Genomic DNA, 23,141 nt, shown 5'->3' with positions numbered 1-23,141 from the left:
GAGTATAAAAAGCATTCCAGTTGCTCCACATCCTCATCATTAGTTAATACTATCAATATTTTTAAGTATTGTCAACTTCTTAAAATTTAGCAATGATACAGGCTTTTAATATGACCTTATTGTGATTATAATTTGCATTTCCCTAGTGACTAATGAAACTGATCATCTTTCATGAACCTACAGATCATTAATATATATACTTTCTTGAAGCATATGTTTAGGGGCACATGGGTGGCTTAGTCATTAAGTGCCTGCCTTCGGCTCAGGACATGATCCCAGAGTCGTGGGATCAAGCGCTATATCGGGTTCCCTGCTCGGAAGGAAGACTGCTTCTCCCTCTCCCACTCCCCTTGCTTGTGTTCTCTCTCTCGCTGTGAGTCTCTCTATGCCAAATAAATAAATTCTTTTTTTTCTTTTAAGATTTTATTTATTTATTCAACATGTGGAGATCACAAGTAGGCAGAGAGGCAGGTAGAGAAGCAGGCTCCCTGCAGCTCGATCCCAGGACCCTGAGATCATGACCTGAGCCAAAGGGAGAGGCTTAACCCTATGAGCCACCCAGGCGCCCCATAAATAAATAAAATCTTAAAAAAAAAAAAAATGAACCACATGTTTAAATCTTTAGGCTATTTTTTTTTTAAGATTTTATTTATTTGAGAGAGAGAGGGTGAGAGAGAGCATGAGAGGGGAGAAGGTCAGAGAGAGAAGCAGACTCCCCATGGAGCTGAGAGCCTGATGTGGGACTTGATCCTGGTGCTCTGGGATCATGACCTCAGCCAAAGGCAGTGGCTTAACCAACTGAGCCACCCAGGCACCCTCTTTAAGCTGTTTTTAACTGACTGCTTATTAACTATAGGAGTTCTTAAATATTGTTTTCAAGTCCATTATCAGTTATTGGTATCACACAGGTTTTGTTTCCTAGGGTGAGGTATGCTTTTAGTTTTCTTAGCAAGATGTTTTTTAAAGTAGAAATTTTCAATTTTGGTGAACTCCACTTATACTTTTGTTTTTAATCAGTTCATGCTCTTACATCTCATCTAAGAAATCTTTGCCTGTCCCAAGATTACAAAGATTTTCTTTCAGGTTTTCTACTAGAAATTAAATAGTTTTCCTTTTTTTTTTTTTTTTTTTTTTTTTAGTTTTACTTTTTAGGAAGAGCTATTTGATCCACTTCGAGTTCAATCTTATGGAAAAAATAAGGTCAAAGTCCTCTTCTTATAAAAGGCTACCTAGCTGTTCCAATGTCATTTGTTTAGAAGACTATGCTCGGGGCGCCAGGGTGGCTCAGTGGGTTAAAGCCTCTGCCTTCGGCTCTGGTCATGATCCCAGGGTCCTGGGATCGAGCCGCACATCGGGCTCTCTGCTCCGCGGGGAGCCTGCTTCCTCCTCTATCTCTGCCTGCCTCTCTGCCTAGTTGTGATTTTTCTCTGTCAAATAAATAAAATATTAAAAAAAAAAAAAAAGACTATGCTCAACCCCAATAGATTATCTCAGCACCTTTGTGGAAAATCAGTTGACCAATATGTACAGATCTTTTCCTGGATTTTTATTTGATTCTATTTATCTCTTGATCTTTATACTAAGAACAATGTCATGATTATTTTAGTCTTGAAATCATATTAAGTTCTCTACTTTGTTGTTCTTTTTCAAAATTGTTTTGTTATCCTATTCTATATTTCTATGTAAATCTTAGTTATTAGGTTGTGAATTTCTACCAAAAAATCTCTTCATTTATTTAGGTATTCTTCAATTCCTCTTAGTTGTATACAGGTCAACATGTATTTCATTAAAGTTATCCCTACGTGAGGCATGTAGGTGGCTAGGTCAGTTAAGCATATGACTTCTGATTTCGGCTCAGGTCATGATCTCAGGGTTTTGAGATGGAGCCTCCCATCAGACTCTGTGCTGGGCATGCAGCCTGCTTAAGATTCTCTCTCTCTCCCTCTGCCCCCTGCCAAAATTAATAAATAAAATAAAATAAAAATTATCCCTAAGTATTTCCTGTTATGGTATGTTATATTATTACCCATCACATATTAAAGCACTTCAAAACCTAGCACTTAAAAATGACAATTCTCATAATCACAGAGTTTCTACAGAAACAGGTTTCAACTGCTTAGCTGGGTGGTTGAGATAGGGTCTATCATGAGGTTATAGTCAACCTGTTGGCCAAAGCTGTGGTCATCTCAAGACTAGAATGGAAATGAAGGATTTGCTTTTGAGGTCATTTACATAGTTAGTGGCAAGAATCAGTTCCCAACTGCTGACTACAAGCTTCAGAAGAATTCTCAGCAGGGTTACTCAAAGGGCAGCTTACTTTTCCCACAAACAGTGATCCAAGAGAGAGCTAGCAAGTGAAAAATTATCTAAGATGGAAACTGCAGACTTTCATAACTTAATTTTGGAATTGAAAAACTATCACTTCTGCCATGTCCTATACGTCACATAGACCAAGACTGGTAAAATGCAGAAGACAACACAAGGTTGAGAATACCAGAATATGAGGATAAGTGGAGAGTTTCTAGGAAGCTGTCGGCCAAAGATGTATAAATGAAATTCACAAATTTCATTTTCCACATGTTCATGGCTAAAACATCATAACCTAATTTTGTAAATTTACCTGGTATCCTGTGAGATTACTTTCTAGATCAAATAGCATATTTTAAACTCCTTAGCACTTTCTATACAGTTGATCACATTGTCTACATCTTCCTTTTCAATCTATGCACCTTGTATTTCTTTTTGTTGCCTTATAGCACTGTGTCTGACTTTTTTTTTTTTTAAGATTTTTATTTATTTATTTGACAGACAGAGATGACAAGTAGGCATAGAGGCAGGCGGGGGGGTGGGGGGGAGGCACAATGCAGGGCTCAATCCCAGGACCCTGGGATCACGACCTGAGCCGAAGGCAAAGGCTTTAACCCACTGAGCAACCCAGGCGCCCCTGTGTCTGACTTGTAGTACAGTGTTAAATCTGAGTGGCAAAACCAAGTATCTTTGCCTTTTTTCAATGTCAGAGAATAGTATTCAATCTTTTTTTTTTTTAAGATTTTATTTATTTATTTGACAGACAGAGATCACAAGTAGGCAGAGAGGCAGGCAGAGAGAGAGAGGAGGAAGCAGGCTCCCTGCTGAGCAGAGGGCCCGACGCGAGGTTCGATCCCAGGGCCCTGAGATCATGACCCAAGCTGAAGGCAGAGGCTTTAACCCACTGAGCCACCCAGGCACCCCTAGTATTCAATCTTTGATCATTAAGTATGAAGTCTGCTGTAGGATTTTTATGCATATTCTCTATAAACGAGGAGGCTGCCTATTCCTAGGATCCTGTAAGGTTTTAAATAGGAATGACTGAAGAATTATGACAAAATCTTTTTATCTGAGATATCATAAGCTTTTTCTTTTTTTCTAGATGGATAATACAATGAGTTACAGGGATGCCTGGGTGGCTCAGTAGGTTAAGAGTCTGCCTTCGTTCGGCTCAGATCACGATCTCAAGGTCCTGGGATGGAGTCCCACATCAGGCTCACTGCTCAGCGGGGAGCCTGCTTCTCCCTCTACCTGCTGCTCCCTCTGCTTGTGCTCTCTCTCTCTCTCTGGCAAATAAATAAATAAAATCTTTAAAACAAACATATAGTGAGTTATATTGACTGACTTTCTATTATCAAACCAACCTTTCATTCCTGGAATAAATTCCACTGGTTTTCATGTATTCTCCTTTTTTTTTTTTTTTTTTAAATATTTTATTTATTTATTTGACAGAGAGAGAGGTCACAAGTAGGCAGAGAGGCAGGCAGAGAGAGAGGGAGAAACAGGCTCCCCGCTGAGCAGAGAGCCCGATGCGGAGCTCGATCCCAGGACCCTGAGATCATGACCTAAGCCGAAGGCAGAGGCTTAAACCACTGAGCCACCCAGGCGCCCCATGTATTCTCCTTTAATATATTGGTGAATTCAGTTAGCCCTTATTTTGTTAAGGCTTTTTACATCTGTCACTGTGAGGTATGTTGGTCTGTAGTTCTAGTGTTTTTGTCTGGTTTTGGTATTAGATTAATAATACTAGCCTCATGATATGATTTGCATAGGGTTCCTTGCTCCTATATTTTCTGGAGAGAAACTGAAGAGAAGTGGTATTATTCTTTCCTTAAATGTCTCTTAAATAAAATTTACCATTGAAGCTATCTGGGCCTGGACTTTCTGGGTTTAGGGGAAGGTATAGGAGTGATCAAATTTTCTATTCTCTAGGATCCTTTCACAGTAGAATGGAGATGTTTCAACAGAGACCATAATACCCACAAAGCCTAAAATATTTACTACCTGGCCTTTTGCAGAAAAGTGTACCAGCACTTACTATTCATCCAAGCTACCATCTGATGGTAATTTTAGTCTTTAGCTTAAAGAACTTCTACTATCAAGGTGCCTGGGTGGCTCATCAGTTAAGCATTTGAATCTTGATTTTAGCTCAGGTCATGATCTCAGGGTCATGTGATGGATGGGCTCAGTGCTAAGTGTGGAGCCTGCTTAAGAGTCACTCTTTCTCTCTCTTCCTCTGCCCCTTCCCCCACTGCTCAGACACCTTCTCCCTCTCTAAAAAAAAAATTAAATAAAAAAATAAAGTTGAACTTCCTGATTAAAAAACAAAATTTCCATTATCATTTCTTATAGGATATAGATTATGGTGACAAATTCTCTCAGATTCCTTTCATCTGAGAACATCTTTATTTCAGGTTCATTTTTAAAGAATATTCTTGCTAATACACATTGTAGCAACACTAAATTCTGTTACATTTTTTTGGAAACTGTTGATTTTTCTTTTAACAGGTAATTAACTTGTCTGGACCCAAACTAAAAATACAGAAATTTTGCCTGAAAATTGAGTTCTGTTGGGAGGGTTGAGGAGGGCAGTGTTTTGTTTGCTTGGGGGGGGGTAGATTTTAATTATGATTTTTGGATATCTTTCCATCTCCACTGCTTTATTAAGTCAGGTGTTAATCGTATCATTATTCCCCTGTATTGAAAATGCCATATTTTCTTTTGGCTGCTTTCAAGATTTTATCTTTGACATTTGGCAAACAATGAGCCTAATAATGGTTTTCTTTTTTATTTATTCTACTTGGAAGTCACAAATCTTCTTGGATCTCTAAGTCAGTTTTTTTTTTTTTTTAAATCAAACATGAAATGTTTTGGGCCACTATTTCTTCAAATATTTCTCTGCCTCCTTGTCTCTCCCCTCTATTTATGGGACTAAGATAGCAAGACTTTAGCATTTCTCCCACGGGAGCTATGGAGACACAAAAGGCCGTCTGTCAAAAAAAGGAGCGAACTTGCAAATCTCACCTACTGCAGTTTTATCTTTCAAAGGTCATCTCCTATTTGGTACCCACTGCTTTATTTACCAGCTTCCCTGAGTACTCACAGCTGTTAGCCAGGTATAGTTGGCAGAATTTACACTCTAACTTTTTGTGTTTTAGCCCTTTGTCAGCTTACTCAGTTCCAGGATTTTCCTTCTAAATTCCAAGTTGTTTTGCCAATCCTCAACGTCCTCTGATACCTCAAGTCAGTATGGTTGTGGTCAGTTGTCTCTGGGGCCATGGAAGTTGGGGAGCACCTTGTTTAAAACGCCACAGATTCATAATTCTTATCTACTGCTTTATTTACTTCAAAAAATAAAGTCTCCTCTGGTTTCTGCTTCTTTTTGGTCTTTCAGGGGGGTTTTTGTTGTTGTTGCTGTTGTTTTGTCTTTTTCCAGTGCTTTCAAATCATTTTGTTACTTTTAAATTTTTTCCAGGTTTTATCATTGTTACCTGTGGAAGGGTTTATTTACCTTCCCAATTATCCATTACCTAAAGCTGGTAGTTCCCTGTATTTTAAAAAACGGTCTCCTAGACTTGAATTTGTATTTTATATATTATAAAATTTTAATTACTGGTAGTACTACATAGGAAATGGAATGAACTACCTAAAATAATGGAAAAGCTCCAACTTCCATAAATTTGCATGTAAATACAGATAAATATATCATTTCCTCATGCAGGGGCTCCTGGGTGGCTCAGTCCTTAAGCATCTGCCTTCAGCTCAGGTCATGATCCCAGAGCCCTGGGATCGAGTCCCACATTGGGCTCCTTGCTCAGTAAGAAGCCTGCTTTTCCCTCTCCCACTCCCCCTGCTGTGTTCCCTTTCTTGCTGTCTTTCTCTCTGTCAAGTAAATAAATAAAAGCTTTAAAAACAAAATTCCTCATGCAGCCTATGCTGTACATGGTGCCCTCCTATACTGAACCCATATCTGCTAAGCTGGGATGGACTGAGGGTCATGAAAATCAACAAAACAAATAAACTACTTGCCACTATTTAAAAGTAAAAAACAATTAATTTAAACTCCCCCAAAACATCTGTAGGCTCTTTTAAATAAGGTCCCATGGATTAAAAGATTTAGAAGAGGAAGATAGGTAACTGAAATGAAGACTTACTGTATACCTTTTAGAAACAGCAATAATTAATAGTCACATGATGTTCTTTTTAAAATGAAATACTTACCATTGTTCTTTCTAAAATAAGAAAACATTTTTAATAGTATTTTTCAAATGCATTACACATTTTCTTATACCAAAGCAATGAAAGCAGAACTGAAGAACCCACAACATTGCTTTTAGAAATTCTACTTACATTCTCCTTTCACTGATAATTGGATCCTAAAATTTCATGGAATTTCAATCACAAAACTGTGAAATTAACAAAGGAAATCTACGGTGATTTGTAAAAAGCTCAGAATATGTAAGTAATTTAAGTCCATTATTTGCAAATTGCTGAGTTGGGCTTTGAGTATTTTAAAATATCTCTTCATCCTCACTATAGCAATTGCCAAGAAACTATAATCCCACAATAGGCAAAAGAACCCATTTTCATTCTAACAAATAGAAAGGAGGAAATGGAGACCAAGGGCATCTTTTCACACTAATTTTATAAAAAAAAATTAAAATATTAAAAAAGAATATCCATCATGATTCTCTTTCTTTCTTAAGCCAAAACATTAATGTGGTGGCTTTGCTCTAAACCAGAGACAGAAAGGTCTGATAGAACTGCGATCAAACGAAGTGGATTCAACAATGATACACAAAAGCAACACTGCTGATGTTCAAAGTCAAGCAAAAACAAGCATAAAATCAGCCAACATTAGAAAGGGGCAGAGGAAACTTTTGGCAGTATCGGATATGGTAATTAACTAGACTGTGCTAATGATTTCACAAGTGCATATATATGTTAAAACTTACCAAACTCTACGCTTTTGCATGCGATTTTACTTCAATTAGATTTCAATAAAGCTTTTTTAAAAAAATAGCAGGAAAAAAATCATTACTCCATTTGTAACCATCATTCAGCTACTTCAAAGACAAAACTGGAAACCAATTCAGACTCTAAAGCCAAGTATAATTAACAACTCAAGGATCACAGACAAATAGTCATCCAAGTTCAAAGAAGAGGTATATCAACTTTTTCAAAAGAAAAAAGAAATAAAGTCTCAATCAATGGAAGTATCCTGAGACTGGTCAAAGAATTATGGAGGTCACATTGTCAAAGCAATTTATGTCCCACCCTGGTGCAGAATGCTCTTGGTTTCCATTTCCAAACAGATAGGTGATGACACAGAGTTTATCAGGATTTGCAGCCTTACTGTACTTCTCTTCCTTGCACCTCTGCAGAATCTCTAAGCTCCTCTGGTGGACTGGGTGTTGGAGAAAGCTAAAACTATCCATACTTTTCAAAACTGCACATGGCGCTGTATCATCATGTCCTTAGGAAGCAAAACAAAAAAATGGAGAAAAGAAAAAAGATATTATATAAGCCCAAACCAACAGAGAATCAAGGACAATGCTGCCAACTATCTTAAGAATATATTTTTAAAAATGTATCAAGTAATATGCGTTAAATGTGGATAAATTTTCTAAATTGATTTGAGGAAATTACACAAAAATAAAATATAAAGGTCTTTTTTAGGTATTCAAAGTATTCCTTTCAGTACTGAAAGTGTTGTGAATTAATATCATACTAAAAATTTCTAATTTAAAACATTAGGGAAATTTCAAAAAATTTGTATGTTTATTTTTTTAAACAGGCCCATTTTTATCAGGTCTGAAATATAATTAGCATATAGTTGGCAACAATGCAAGGAACAATGATGGAACCCCAAAGAAAAATACACCCAAAACAATTTACCAAAAGTTAAATAATTCTTTCACAAATCTTGCAATTAACCACACTTGTAGGAATTCCAACAAGTGTGTCAATGTTTAAAGAGCAGGAAGAAAAGCAGCATAGAGCAGGGAAACCCAGCAGCACTTTGGTATTTATAAATCTGAGAAGAGAGTTGGAAAATACACCTCACCACCACTTATTCAAGTGAGACAAATCAACTACTTGTGGAAAGGGAAGAGAGCATGTTCAAGTAAGGACCAAAGCCCCAGATTAGTGCCACTGAAAGAGTGAGTCACTCTAACAATAAAGGAGGCTGGGGGGAGGTCAGTACCATTAATATTAGTAATAGATAGATTAAAAAAGAATAGGCATCTCCAGGTTTTTTGTGTGGGGGGGTGGAGGGTGTTGAGTATCATTTACTCAAAGAACATCTCTAGAGTTAGGACGTTTAGTTCAAATTTGTGTAGGTGTGCCTTGAAAAAACAAAAGGGAACAGTTTAATAATAGAGACAAAGTGAGCAACACAATGAATCAAGTTTCATTAGTGCATATTTACTGCACTAATTAGGAATTTACTGCACTGATTAGGAATGAGATACTATCTATGAATAGTTCTCAATGCAGAATCATTTAAAAAGTTAAATAGAGGCAGAGTAGTTCAAAGAGGTTTGCAAAGCAGGGTTTAGTCTCACTATAATTCCTTAAACTAGATTACTGGATCCAGAGAACAAGCATCCACATTTTAGCTAAGGAGATGGAATCTTTTATCAGATAATAAGATATTTATAAATAGCAGACTTTTAAAAATAAAATAGATTTGAAAATTATTTTCATATCTAATACTGAAAAAGTAAACTAATAAAACACTATCTCATTCATCCAACGTGGAGAGCACATAGCTGCAAATGTTCAGTATTTCAAAAAGAGACAAATATCAAGTTATCCATCATTTTTTAGTTAAAGAACATCTCAGTAAAAATATTCTATGCCTATTATGAATAATCTACTCCGCCATCTTTGATGGGCTGCTTGAAGAAAGAATGCTTGGGTAGGCTCAGACTAGCCTATACTTGTTAGTTGGTGGTGCCAGGAGGTAGGTATCAGTTGAGGGGGACCATCTGAGGGAAAGAAAAAAAAAATGCCTGGAAAGTTCTATTTATACTCTAACCAAACTGTAATTTTAAAAAGTTTGTCACAAGACTTTCAGGCTATCTTGATAATCTGCCAGTCAGAAATAATTTTAAGGCGATTATGGTATTAAGGTGTTCTATGTAAAAGTTTAGGATATTAAATATACTAAATTAGTAAGCAGTTTGAAGAAATCGCTTGACATTACTACAGCCACTGCACTCTTTTGTCTAATAAACTGTGGCAAAGACATTTGGATATGGGTAATTTTGTATTTGTGACTATTTTAAGACTCACCATCATACCTATCTTTTTTTTTTTTTTTTAAGATTTTATTTATTTATTTGACAGAGAGAGATCACAAGCAGGTAGAGAGAGAGAGAGAGAGAGAAAGAGGAGGAAGCAGGCTCCCTGCCAAGCAGAGAGCCCAATGCGGGACTCGATCCCAGGACTCTGGGATCATGACCTGAGCCGAAGGCAGAGGCTTAAACCACTGAGCCACCCAGGCGCCCCATACCTATCTTTTTTTTAACTTCTTTCATTCTGCTTTCTACACCTTCTTTTAACTCTCTACTATTTTAGACTATAATACTATTTCCAAACCTTAAACTGATCTTCCTCTCATTTGCTGTAACAATGCCCTGTTAAGGTGGTTAAGTTTCCTAGGATGGTTTATAAGTACAGATTCAGGAAGGGTTATTTTCTAAGGAGTCTCATAACTCTTAATTAAAACACTTTCATTTAGTGTTGGTTTATGCTAGTTCCTGGTATAGTTTGTTAATTCCTTACCTTGAGATTATGGACCAAAAATACAACATAAATTCAGACCCCAAACCTATGCATGGTGAAGATATGGGGCACCAATATTTTTTTTAAGTAGTTTAAGAAAAATCTAAGGCCTAAAGTTAGATTGCTAAGGTCCTTCTTATTTCTCTGCTCAAGGCCAATGGACAGAATTTTTCAATCTTTTCAGTGATAGAAAAGTCTAAGCTCCATGAAGGTATTACACCACATAATGGAACTCAATCTTAGTTATTCATTCAAACCTGAAGCCATGTCTTTGATCCTAAAGTAGTTGCTGAAATGCTAGCTTCCAGGCCGCATTGCCATTAAAGGTGTATCTCACACATTGCAAACCACCACAATCTCAAGTAAAAATTTGGTAAGCTTAAAAAATATTTATATCCCCAATCAAGATACAGAACATTTCCATTATCTCAGCAAGTTATTTCAACCCCTTCCTATCAATACCACCCATGCCTTTGCAGAAGCTATCATAACTATATTATTTTGCCTGTTCTTAAACTAAATGAAAGCATACACTATGTACCTTTTCATGCCTGGCTTTTTTGCCCAGTATATTTTGTGACTCATTATGATACTCATGAGAATCAGTAATCTGTTCTTTTTTACTCAGAATAATGTTACATGGTAGGAATGTATCACAACATGGTTATCTTTTCTTCCACTGATAGATTTTTGGGTGTTTCTAACTGGGGACTATTAAGAATAAAGATACTATGAACATTCTTGTGTTTTGTGTATAATAGTTTCATTGAAATATAAACCATATACTATACAATTCACTTATTTAAAGCATACAATTCAATGGTTTTTAGTGTAATTCCTGAAGCTATTGAACTATCACCATAATCAATTTTAGAATACCTTTAACATACTAAAAAGAAACCCTATCCTTTGTAATTACCCTTCCCCTCATCATTTCCCAGCTTGCCTACTCCAGCCCTAGGCAAACACTAATCTACATTCTACCTCTACAGATTTGCCTATCCTAGACATCTCACATAAATGCAATCATACATTTGTGATTTGTGATACATGCAACAGGTGGCCTGTGTTGTTGAGTTTTCATATATGTCTTATTACATATTATTTTTATTCCTCTATCTAATAATGTCTTCTTTTGTATTAAACAGATGTTTTCTAGTATATTCTTATTTTTTGTCATTTATATTATCATATTATTTTTTAGTGATTTTCTTTGCAAATACCAAGGGAATTATAATTAACATCTTATAACAATCAAGTCTGGATTTAAAATTGCTTAAGTCCAACGGTATATAAAAATGTTTCTCTTCACTGGGGAAGGTATGTGCTATGGTGAGTGCTGTTAAGTGTGTAAACCTGGTGATTCACAGACCTGTACCCCTGGGGCTAATAATATATTACATGTTAATAAAAAAAATGTTTCTCTTCTATAGTTCCATTCTCTTCCTCCTCCTTTATGCTGTTACTGTTATACAAATTACACCCTTAAAATGTCATGCCCATCAACAAAGATTTATAATTATTGCTTTGTACAATTGTCTTTTAAATAAGATTAGAGAAAAAAGTTACAAAATGTAAAAAATATATTCATACTATATTTTATACTTTACTCTATAGTTGCCTTTAATGGCACTTCAAGTGCTTTCAAGTTACTATCTAATTTCCTTTCATTTCAGCCAGAACTCACTCAAGTATTTCTTGTGGGGCAGATCTGATAATACTAGCTCAAGATTTGTTTATCCACAAATATCTTAATTTCACGGTCACTTTGAAGGGTAGTTTTATTGAAAATGGAATTAATTAATTAAATTAAATTAAATTAATTAACATACAGTATATTACTTTCAGAGGTAGAATTCAGTGATTCATCAGTCTTACATAATACCCAGTGCTCATTACCTCACGTGCCTTCTTTAATATCCATCACCCAGTTTCCCGATCACCTCACCCTCCTCCCCTCTTCAACCTCAGTTTGTTTTCTATGATCTCTTCTGGTTTGTCTCCCTGTCTGATTTTGTCTTGTTTTATTTTTCCCTCCCTTCCCCTATGATCCTGTTTTGTTTCCCAAATTCCACATATCAGCAAGATCATATGATAATTGTCTTTCTCTGATTGACTTATTTTGCTTAGCATAATACCCTCTAGTTCCTTCCACATGATTGCAAATGGCAAGATTTCTTTTTTTTTTTTTTGATGTTTTGAATAGTATTCCATTGTGTATATATATGTGTATATATACCACATCTTCTTCATCCATTCATCTGTCGACAGACATCTGGGTTCTTTCCATAGTCTGACTACTGTGGACATTGCTGCTAAAAACATCGGGGTGCAGGTGCCCCTTCAGATCACTGCATTTTTATCTTTGGGGTTAAGTACCTAGTAATGCAATTGCTGGGTCGTAGGAGGCTTTATTTTCTTTCTTTCTTTTTTTTTCTAATTTAAGATTTTATTTATTTGAGAGAGAGAGAGAGAGAGAGAGGGAACACAAGCAGGGGGAGTGGGAGAGGGAGAAGCAAGCTTCCTGCTAAGCAGGGAGCCCAATGCAGGACCCTAGGATTATGACCTGAGCTGAAGGCAGATGCTTAATGACTGAGCCACCCAGGCACCACTCTATTTTCAACTTTTTTGAGAAACCTCCATATTGTTTTCCAGAGCGGGTACACCAGCTTGCATTCCCACCAACAGTGCAAGACGGTTCCCCTTTCTCCATGTCCTCACCAACATCTGTCATTTCCTGACTTGTTAATTTCAGCCATTCTGACTGGTATAAGGTGCTATCTCACTGTGGTTTTGATTTGTGAATACAGAATTCTTGACTCTCTTTTTTCTTTCAGCACTCTGAATATGTCCAGTATTGCCCTCTAGCCTCAATGGTTCCTGATGATGAATCAACTGTCAATCTTGCTAAGGACACTTTGTACATGAATTACTTCTCTCCTGATGCTTTCAATATTTTTGATCTCAGGACAATCTAATTATGATGTATCTAAGTTTGGATCCTTTGTAGGTTGTTGATCTTCTTGAGTATATAGTCTTTTCAGAAAATTTGAAGAGTTTTTGGCCATTATTTCTTGAAACATTCTTACTACCCCTTTCTCTGTCCTGCTAAACTGCCAGATGCTACGGTACTTTATTGTGTCCCACAGGTCTAAAAGCTCTATTCATTCCTATTCTTTCTTCTTTCTTTCTTTCTTTCGGTTCCTTAGAACAGATAATCTCAACTGATCTGTGGTCAAGTTCACTGATTCTGGCCTCTGCCTATTCAAATCTGTTGCTGAACTCTTCTAGTGAATTTCTCATACACATATAAATTAATATTTTATATTTAGTGAGACACTGTTCTCATACTTTCCTTTCGTTCTTCAGATATGGCTGCCTTTGAATATATTTAAAATAGCTTAAAGACTTCTGTTAAGTTCAAGGTCTGGTTTTCCTCAGCAATAGTTTCTTTTGATTCCTTTTTTCACACATACAGGTCATATTTTCTTTTTTTTTTTTTTTTGCGTGTTTCAGAATTTTGTGTAGAACACCAGATATTTCAAATAATATAACATGGCAACTCTACAAAGAGATTCTCCCTTCTTCCCAGGATTTGCTGTTTCACGTAATTGTTGCTACTATTCTGAACTAATTCTGTAAAATCTGTTTGCTGACCAAACAAATCATTACTATTTCTCACTCTAAGTCCCAGCAGCCAATATGTAGCTTCACTCACACTGCCTACTTATATAATTCCACTAAGAACACTGCATGGATTTCTGATCACCATAATATACATTATGCAATTATAACAAATCAATTTTTGAAAAGAATAAACTGAATTTTTATTTAAAAGTCTTAAATTGTGTTTCTTAATCTGGAAGTCTATGAAAATAACAGTCAAAAAGTAGATTTTAATTTGATATTATTTGTGCTTGGATGGTTTGATGAAGAAAAAGAATCTCAGGGAATTCCGTAAGAAAATCCAAGATTTTTTAGTTTAGTATCAGGATATTTATTAGCAATTTAGCTAAGAGACATTAAAAGTTTTTGTAAATATACTCTCAAAGGAAGTGAAGATATATTGTGCATCTGTAGTCAACATCTTTTTTCTTCCCTAAATGATTATCTTTGAACTCTCAGTCTCATTCAAAATCTGAACTTGATTACCTACTGCCTTCCACTTCTACTTAAATAATTGACTTCTACTTAAATAATCTCTAATTCCAATATTTCATTTTCACTATGTCTCCATACTATGTATGGTCATTTTAAAAGTTCTGAATCTATTATTTATCCATTTTCACAATTATTCTGTTAGTTTTTATTTTGTAATGCTACAATGTTCTAATTTTATGGCACCCTTTTATCCTAAATCCATGCAGAAGGAGCAAAAATTCTAAATACTGGCACTGATAGTAATATACTGCAATATAATTATTTCCTGTAACAAATCTGCTCAATCAAAATACAAACGAACTATGACTTTTCTTTTTCTTGATAAAAAGTGAAATTTAAGAAGTTTATACAATGAGACTTCCGGGTTGTTGGTTAATATTCTACATCTTAATCTAGGTGATAGTTTCAGGGTGTGTTCACTTCGTGATAATTAACTGAGCTATACATTTTGGGGGGCATACTTTTCTTCTATATGCATGTTATAGCCTTAAATGAAAGAGTATTCAAAAAGTTTATTATATGGATGCTCTGTGCTGGCCAGAAAGAAAAATTAGACTACAAAAGAAGAAGAATCTAGACATGGTCAAAGTAGAAATAATCCACTATCATTTTGATGATCATTAACAACATTTTGTATCTTTGTACCAAAGGATAACAATAAACATAAAAACATTTTGTATCTTTGTACCAAAGGATAACAATAAACATACAACCAGCTTTCACAACTAAGATTTTTAAATACCAAAAGAACACAGAAACAATGTAATTAATCTTTATAGAAAGCAATATTTTCAATAGTAAATACAAGAAAAGTTTCTTCTCATAGTCAGTTATATCTTAGCAGAATACTTACCAATTATTACAATTTTCAAAACTGGTAAATCCACTGTGATAAATAATAATACATCTTAAATTAAAAGAAAAAAACTTTTCCTTACAGCTTTTTACAAAGAGAGCCTCTTAGAGATAATTTTGTAAAAGGTAAAGTAGGCTTAAGATATTCCTTTTATTTTCCAAAAAACTGTATTTCTCCCTATTTACAAAGGCCAGTTTGTACATATTATAATCTGAAATACAGAAACTAAGTTCAATTAGCTTTTCCCTCTCATTTCAGAAATACAATCTCCCAAATATAAGTATTCATTTGGAATATGCAAAAGCTGAACTTAAAGGTTTTACTGCTAGTGCATATGCTGAAAATCCATATAAGTAAATCTGGGAGTCCTGAAAGTACAGATGGGTCCTAGTGTGCTTCTACTGAAGCCTTTCTGGATAGAACACTTTATTTTAAAGATTTTATTTATTTATTTGACAGAGATCACAATTAGGCAGAGAGAGAGAGGGAGAGAGAGAGGAGGAAACAGGCTCCCTGCAGAGCAGAGAGCCCAATGTGGGGCTCGATCCCAAGACCCTGGGATCATGACCTGAGCCGAAGGCAGAGGCTTTAACCCACTGAGCCACCCAGGTGCTCCGAGAACACTTTATTTTAAATGGCTACGTATATATTAGTAAACCCTCACTATGCAGCAATGGTCTATCTAAGGCTAGAGCTACAGCAAGCAACTGTGTGATTTTTCTTTTTCTTTTTTTTAGTACTGTAATTTTCATTAGGTAACAAATGCTTATGAAGATAAGATGCCTTCATGCAGATTGTGAACTATGGTATTTCATGATTTAAGGGGAAGAGACACAGAAAAAGTATCCTGCTCCAAAGTAAAATCCAAAGTAAGAGTAGGAAGAAAAGAAAATTAACATTCATAAAGATTCACCTATTATTACCTGGCTTTACCCTACAATTCTGAAGACAGTATTTTGAAAAAAAAAATGCTAATAGTCACAAAATCACTCAAGAGAAGAAATGACACTTGACTGATTACTGAAGTGAGGTTATCTCCACTAAACTGCTCCCTACCTCCAACTGCTTTTTCTATCTCCTGATTTATGCTTCCACATTAAATTGTTTCATCTGCATAAAAATTATTGCATAAGAAAATAAAGAAAGGTTATCAATATTTAATTCTATATAAGTAAATGGTAAAGTATCATTTCGTTTTTTTGTTTAAAAATTTACCAATGTCTTACTAAAAGTACCTATTGAATATCAGGTGCTTTACATACATTACTCCTCTCGGTATTTATTAATAAAAATATACCAACACATATATATAAACAAACACCATGTATTCACTTAACTCAATCATATAAAGTACACTGGAACTAATCAGATCTGAAAATGATGTTAGGCTATGATTAAGAAAACAAAAGAGAACAAAATTATTATGTCTCTACTCCTTAAGAGAGGTAAAAAATTAAAAGATAAGTATGGTAGAATACTAATATCTACTGCTTACCAGTTTTTCTCTGAATGTGTCTTTTCCCAGCTTCCCTGAAAGCAACCATGGCTCTGAAAAAAGCTCTGAGCACTGCCCATCGGAAAACAGCTACGGGATCAATTCCAATCATCCCAGAGATAAATGCATTCTTGCTACTTCTTAGAAGAGCTACAATGTCAGGGCGCATATGATCTGTATTTTTTTCCCGGAAATCCTACACAAAAAAAGTATCAGTATTATTTTTGAAAAATTATTAAACCAAGAATATAATAGGTGACATGTTTGAAATGTGGTTTACTAAGGACTATAGAAGTGATTTCTGTTCTAGGTAGCTAACTAGACCAGACACCTTCGATAAAGTCCCAGCCAATCCTAAAACTATTGAATTCTATAATACATTTAGATGACAGTAAATATTCCACAATTTTATTGTAGCTTGTTAAGTAGAGAGCCTCTCTGAAGGGGTATCACATAAAATAACCAGACAGTTGAATAAAAGAAAGGAGCCAAACATGAGAAGACAAGGAACAGTGTTCCAAACAAAGAGAATACAACACCTATTATGTATAGGTGGTAGGACAAGTTAGTAGACAAACGGTAAGACCAGAAGCTGGAACATTCTGGGCAAGGATGAGAGTGGTGGAAGATTTGGCAAATAAATAGGTATCGCAAGGCTGAGTTAGGAGTTTGTAGATTTTATTCAAATATAAAAGAAAGCCAATGGAGTTAAATGGTATTTTATAAATACCACTGGATGCTGCAGAGGGAATGATTTATGCAAGGAATGGAAAACGGGAGACCAGCTATTGAAATAATCCAAACAAAAGGTGATGGTAACTTAAGACTACGTTGGTGGTAACAGCATAAAGGGAAAATAGTTACTATATTTGGGATATGTTTTGGAAGTAAGGCAAAGAATTAGCTGATGGTGAAAGAATGAGGGAACAAGGTTAACACCTGTATTTTGGGTTTTAGGAACTAGGTGGAGGTACCATATTGATATGGAGAAGTCTAGAGAAAAGAGAAGGTTTAGGGATAGGAAATGAAATCAAGAGATCAGTTTTGTGCAAGTGAAGTTTGAGATGGTGAGGATAATGACAGCAGCAAGTAACATTTATTGAAAGGTAATATGTGTGTGGCACTCTTCTGAGCATTTTACATGTGTTGTCTCATTGAAGCTTATTTCATCCACCTACCAATTGCTTGAGATAGATATTACTATCACTCCTATTTTATACATGAAGAAACTCAGTCATGGAGAAGTTAACTATCCTGGCCCCTATAACACAGAAATAGAACAGGGGTTCAAAGACAGCCACTCATTATCACTATAACGTATCTGCATACAAACACCAAGAAAGCAAATGAATATATGTGCCTAGGAGGCCTACAGAGACTGCAGAAAACATACGTATTACCTAAGGACTGTAAATAGACAGTACAAACCACTTGCCGATAGGGGATAGAGGGGATTTAACAGAAGAAAATGGGTTAAAATATCCCACAGAAAGACAAGGAGAACAAAAAGTTTACACTCAGTGGAAGAATGTTCCAGACTGATATATATAGAGTAGGCATTTGGCTATAATCACACCAGATAAAAGAATTAAAAGTTGGTAAGTAAATCGCTCAGAGTTGGTGTAACTTGACGTAATAGCTCTTTAACTAACTCAGAATTCTGTTGAAGAGCATGTCTAGTATGATGTTTTCCAGAAGGCAGTTTGGACTCCATTAGGGGTTTCCCTTCCTAGTCTTTGTTCTCCTAGGAATAGGGGAAAAGGAGAAACAGGCCAGGAATCTTGGTCCTTGGCTTGTCCCTTAACACCCTTTGAGCAAAAGTGTATATTATAAAAGTAAAACTGATAAAAATTTTCAAATCCAAATCACCACCACCACCCATCACTGGCTAATACTTACCAAGGACGTCAGGCAATAAGCACTATACATAACTTATTCAATTCTAACAACTACTTAATAAAGTAGAATAATTACAAACCATAATTTACTGATAAGTAAGCAGAAAGATAAAGAAGCTTGCCAAAGGTCAAACATAGTAAGTACTACAGGAACTGAAACTTGTCTGTTCTATACTGAAGACCATTCCATCCTGTTAATAACTATACCGTACGAAGTAAAATTCTAGAATTTTCTTCTCAAGATGGGTGTCAAACGTTGATGGAAACCTTTATTTTCCAAATGTAATGGTCTCATCTGTCTTTATAGTTCCAGATTTCTAAGTGTATTTCATAAACTAATCATATCATTCTTCTTGAAAATTTTCTCTTGGTTTCTATTCACAATACATTTTGTGATTTACTACCTACCATATTTGAAATTCTTGGGGTTTGGTCTTACGTACTCTTGGAAAAATTTTCACTCAATCATCCTACATCAGGTGATCTCAACCATAGTAATGGCTTTAAACACTATCTATATGATGAGGCCCAATCTGTATTTCCAGCTCAGATCTTTGTTGTTATGTCTGAGACCCATTTACACACCTTAAAGGTATCTCAAACTTAAAAGCGAATGCATAAGACTAGTATCACTTAAACGTTTGGAAGCATTCGCCAGTGAAACCATACAGGCCTGGAAATTTCCTCTGTGGGGAAGTTTAAACTGCTGACTCAAATTATGTAACAGAAATAGGCGTCTCGGGGTTTCCTGTATTTCTGGTGTCAGTTTTGATGTGTGATTTTCATGGAATTCTCCATTTTATCTATGCGGTCAAATTTATTGGCAAATATGTTCAGACTCTTCTTAATATCTGTTGAGTATGTAGTTAAGTCCCCTTTTTCTTTTCTGGTATCTATTTTTAAAATCTTTTTTTCTATTATAGATTATTTTCTATTACTTTTTTTCATTTTATTTTATTCTATTACCTTTTATTATTTTCTGTTACCTTTTCAAGGAACAAATATTTGGCTTTGTTAATTTCTCTATTGCATGTCTGTTTTCTACTGCATTAATTTCTAGTCTTCCCTTTATTATTTCCCTCTAATTTGGAGGGGGGTTAATTTGCTGTTCTTTTTTCAGTCTCTTGAAATGGAAGCTTAGATAATTACTTTCAACCATTCTTCCTAATGCATGCATTTAAAATTATAAATCATTGCTTTAAATGCATCCTACCAATTGCTATAGATTCTGCAAATTTTAGTATGTTGCATTTTTATTAATGCTCAATTTTTTTTAAGATTTATTTATTTATTTATTTATTTGACAGACAGAGATCACAAGTAGGCAGAAAGGCAGGCAGAGAGAGAGGGGGAAGCAGGCCCTCCGCTGAGCAGAGAACCTGATGTGGGGCTCGATCCCAGGGCCCTGGGATCATGACCTGAACTGAAGGCAGAGGCTTTAACCCACTGAGCCACCCAGGTGCTCCTATTAATGCTCAATTTCAAATCAACATTGTAGGAGCACCTAGATGACTCAAATGGTTAAGTGTCTGCCTTCAACTCAGGTCATGAGATCAAGACCCAGGTAGAGCTCCTGCCCAGTGGGAAGCCTGCTTCCCTGCTCTTCCCTGCTGGTGTTCACTCTTGCTATCTCTGTCTCTCTGTCTGTCTCTCTCTTTCTCTCTCAAATAAATAAATATAATCTTTAAACATAAATAAATAAATAATAAAATTAGCATTGTGATCTGATTTCTTTTTTGACACATGGGCTACAAGAAGAGTTTTTTAAACATTCAAAAACTGTCTAGCTATCATTATGATATGCCAAGTAGGTCAGTTTTTAATAATGCTATTCAATTTTTTAGTTTTTACTCATTTTGCATCTTATTCTGATAGCTACTAAAGGGAGATATATTAAAATCTACAATTAGATGGATTTTTCTAGTTCTACTTTTATTCTCTCTTTGGTTTTTGTATAATGGATCAAATCAGTAAGTACATACAACTTTTGATGTTTTGTCTTCCTATCAAACTGGCCCCTTTTATTTTTATGAAATGTGCATCTTTATCTTTAGTAATACTTCTTGCCGTAAAATCTACCTTGTCTGCTAATAATTTCTTTTACTTAGGGTTTGGGTGATATATTTTTTTTTATCCTTTTACTTTCTATATATCCTTTTTCTCTATATATATTTTTTCCATTCTTTTACTTTCAAGGATGATTAATCACAGGCACAAGTGTATATACTGTATGATTCCATTTATCTGAAATGTAATAACAAGTAAAACTAAGGATAAAAAATGAGGGTAGTGGTTACCTCTGTGTCAGGGAGAATGAGCTAGGAAGGGGCATGACAGAAATCTGTACACTTAGGATTTATGCACCTCATTGTATGACTTCATAGCTCAAGTTTTCTTGTTTTTGTTTTAAACTGCATTTTCAAAATCTTTTTTAAAATTGAGATATAACTAATAATGTGCTGATTTGATACACTTATATACTGCCACAGGACTACCACTATAGTATTAGCTAACACCTCCATCAGGTCATATAACTATCATTCCTTTTCTGTGGTAAGAACATCTAAAATCTGTTCTCTTAAGAACTTTGAAGACAATGCTATTATCACACTGTTATTATAATCGCAATGCTGTGCATTAGATCTCCAGAATTTATTCATCTTCTAACTGCAAGTTTGTATCCTTTGCCCAACATTTCCTCAATTCTCCCATCCCACAGCCCCTAGGAACTATCATTCCACTCTGTTATTCTTAATGTTTGTTCTAAAATCTGTTCCTTTCTGTCTCTTCCATCTCAGAAATAACACCTCAAATTCAACCATCAGCTACAGCCAGAAGTCACTTAGCTAGGATACATCAATCAGCTTCTACCAATTATACCTCCAAAATATATCTCATAATCATCTACATCTCCTCCATCTATACCGCCACCCGTGGTTCAGTTTACCTTAACATTTCACCTCAACTATTTTAAAAAGTTCTTAATTTATCTGCCAGCTTCTACTCTCATCTTCTGCTGTTCCTTCTCCTCAAAGTAATCAAAGCAATCTCTTAACACAAATCACAACCTGTTTAAAATCTTTTCGTGGTTCCCCATAATAATTTCAATAAAAACCAAACTCCTTTAACTTGGTCTAAAAGCCATGAAGAATTAATTTGCTATTCATTCTCTAAATTTGTTTCATGCTACTACTCTCCTTGCTCACCATAATCTAGTAACACTGGCCTGTTTTCAATTATTTTAACATACTAATTCTCTTTCTCATGGCCTGGAATATTCATCATCCCAGCTCCTCACCAAGGTAACACTTGCTTCAGGTTAGTTCACCCTCAAAACTTAAGTTCTCAGAGAGGTATTCATGCATCTCCAAATTCAAATTCCACTATTTCAACTTTCTTTCCTAGAACTTCTTCATTTATTTATAGCAATATCCCATTTATCTATATCACACACACACACACACACACACACACACACACACACACACGTGTATGTATATACTGAGCCAAGAATATGTCTGCCTGGTTTATCACTACATTGTTCCAAACACCAAGCACGGGGTCTGACACATAGTCTGTATTTAACATACAGACTAAGTCAATCAGTGACGAATGAAAGAGTGATTTAATTGTGACTTTCACCTCAATGCCCAAGAGAAAATATATTGCTCTACTACTCTCCATACCATCACTGCCTTGCCTGGGAAATTACCAAATGACAGTCTTAAATATCAAGTGGTTGAAGGGTAACAGGCTCACTAATTACAAATAAGAAATGGCCACAATTCTGAAGATTCTCCTCCACAAGAGTTAAAAGCTTCAATATATTCATTAGGAGTGCAAGCTCACAAATACCTAATGGTGCATAAAGACATGAAGCCTCTGTTAAGCCTCATGGATGAGAAGAGAAAAAGAAAACAAACTACATAATGAAATACTTGGTTCAAGATATACTGATGCTCTCTATTCTTCAGATTAAAAAAAAAATGATTAGAAGGGACTGGGACTGATACTGAGCTTATCTGTAGGAGGAAACCAACAACAATATTACATAAGACAGTAATATGTTGCAAGGTAGAATCTGAATGTTAGTACTACCTTTATAAAATGTCTCCGTCTCCAACTGTTACTGATCAAGAGCCTCCATAAACTGCACAGAAGGCAGTGTGACTGGGACAATGATGTAGTAGAGAAAACACTTTCACCCCTAAGGCATATCAATGAGAAATTTACTGACCTTGACCCCGTACTTCACTTTCCCAGCGTAATGCTTTATGATGAAAGCAGGCTCCATCACGGCTGGAAACTCAATGTAAGAATTCTCTTCATGTTGATGCTTAAATTTATCTAGCAATGTTTGATTTGTGGCCTGTGGAAAGCTGCATTAAAAACAAAAAACAAAACACTCAAGAAAGATGCAGTTGTTAATACAGTCTTTTTTTAATACATTATAATTATCTGCCATCTAACACATTTATAGAAAATTACAATGAGTTTTCACTAATACTATCTAATCCGATTCTCTTAACAAGCTAAAAAGGGAGTATAAGCAGGACTGGTGTTTTATAAGTGAGGGATCAAAAGTCACAATTTGCCCAAACTCACACTTTGCAAGTAGCAGAACTATGAA

The 23,141-nt window shown here is 35.5% G+C and overlaps 1 protein-coding gene across 4 annotated transcripts in view; it reads right to left on the bottom strand.

The window, feature by feature from the left end:
• Positions 1-23,141, bottom strand: part of MYO9A (myosin IXA) — a 298,796-nt gene that overhangs the window by 163,575 nt on the left and 112,080 nt on the right. For all 4 annotated transcript variants that reach the window (XM_046008480.1, XM_046008479.1, XM_046008481.1 and 1 more), the window contains exons 13-15: positions 22,749-22,890; positions 16,614-16,809; positions 7,664-7,783 (exon numbers count right to left, since the gene is read on the bottom strand). In XM_046008480.1, the coding sequence (XP_045864436.1) occupies positions 7,664-7,783; positions 16,614-16,809; positions 22,749-22,890 (458 nt within the window). The remainder of the gene's footprint in view (positions 1-7,663; positions 7,784-16,613; positions 16,810-22,748; positions 22,891-23,141) is intronic.

Source organism: Meles meles, chromosome 6 (genome assembly GCF_922984935.1).
Source record: "Meles meles chromosome 6, mMelMel3.1 paternal haplotype, whole genome shotgun sequence".
Taxonomy (NCBI): Eukaryota; Metazoa; Chordata; class Mammalia; order Carnivora; family Mustelidae; genus Meles; species Meles meles.
Note: the sequence above shows the minus strand (reverse complement) of the source record. Positions and strands in the feature narration are given on the sequence as shown.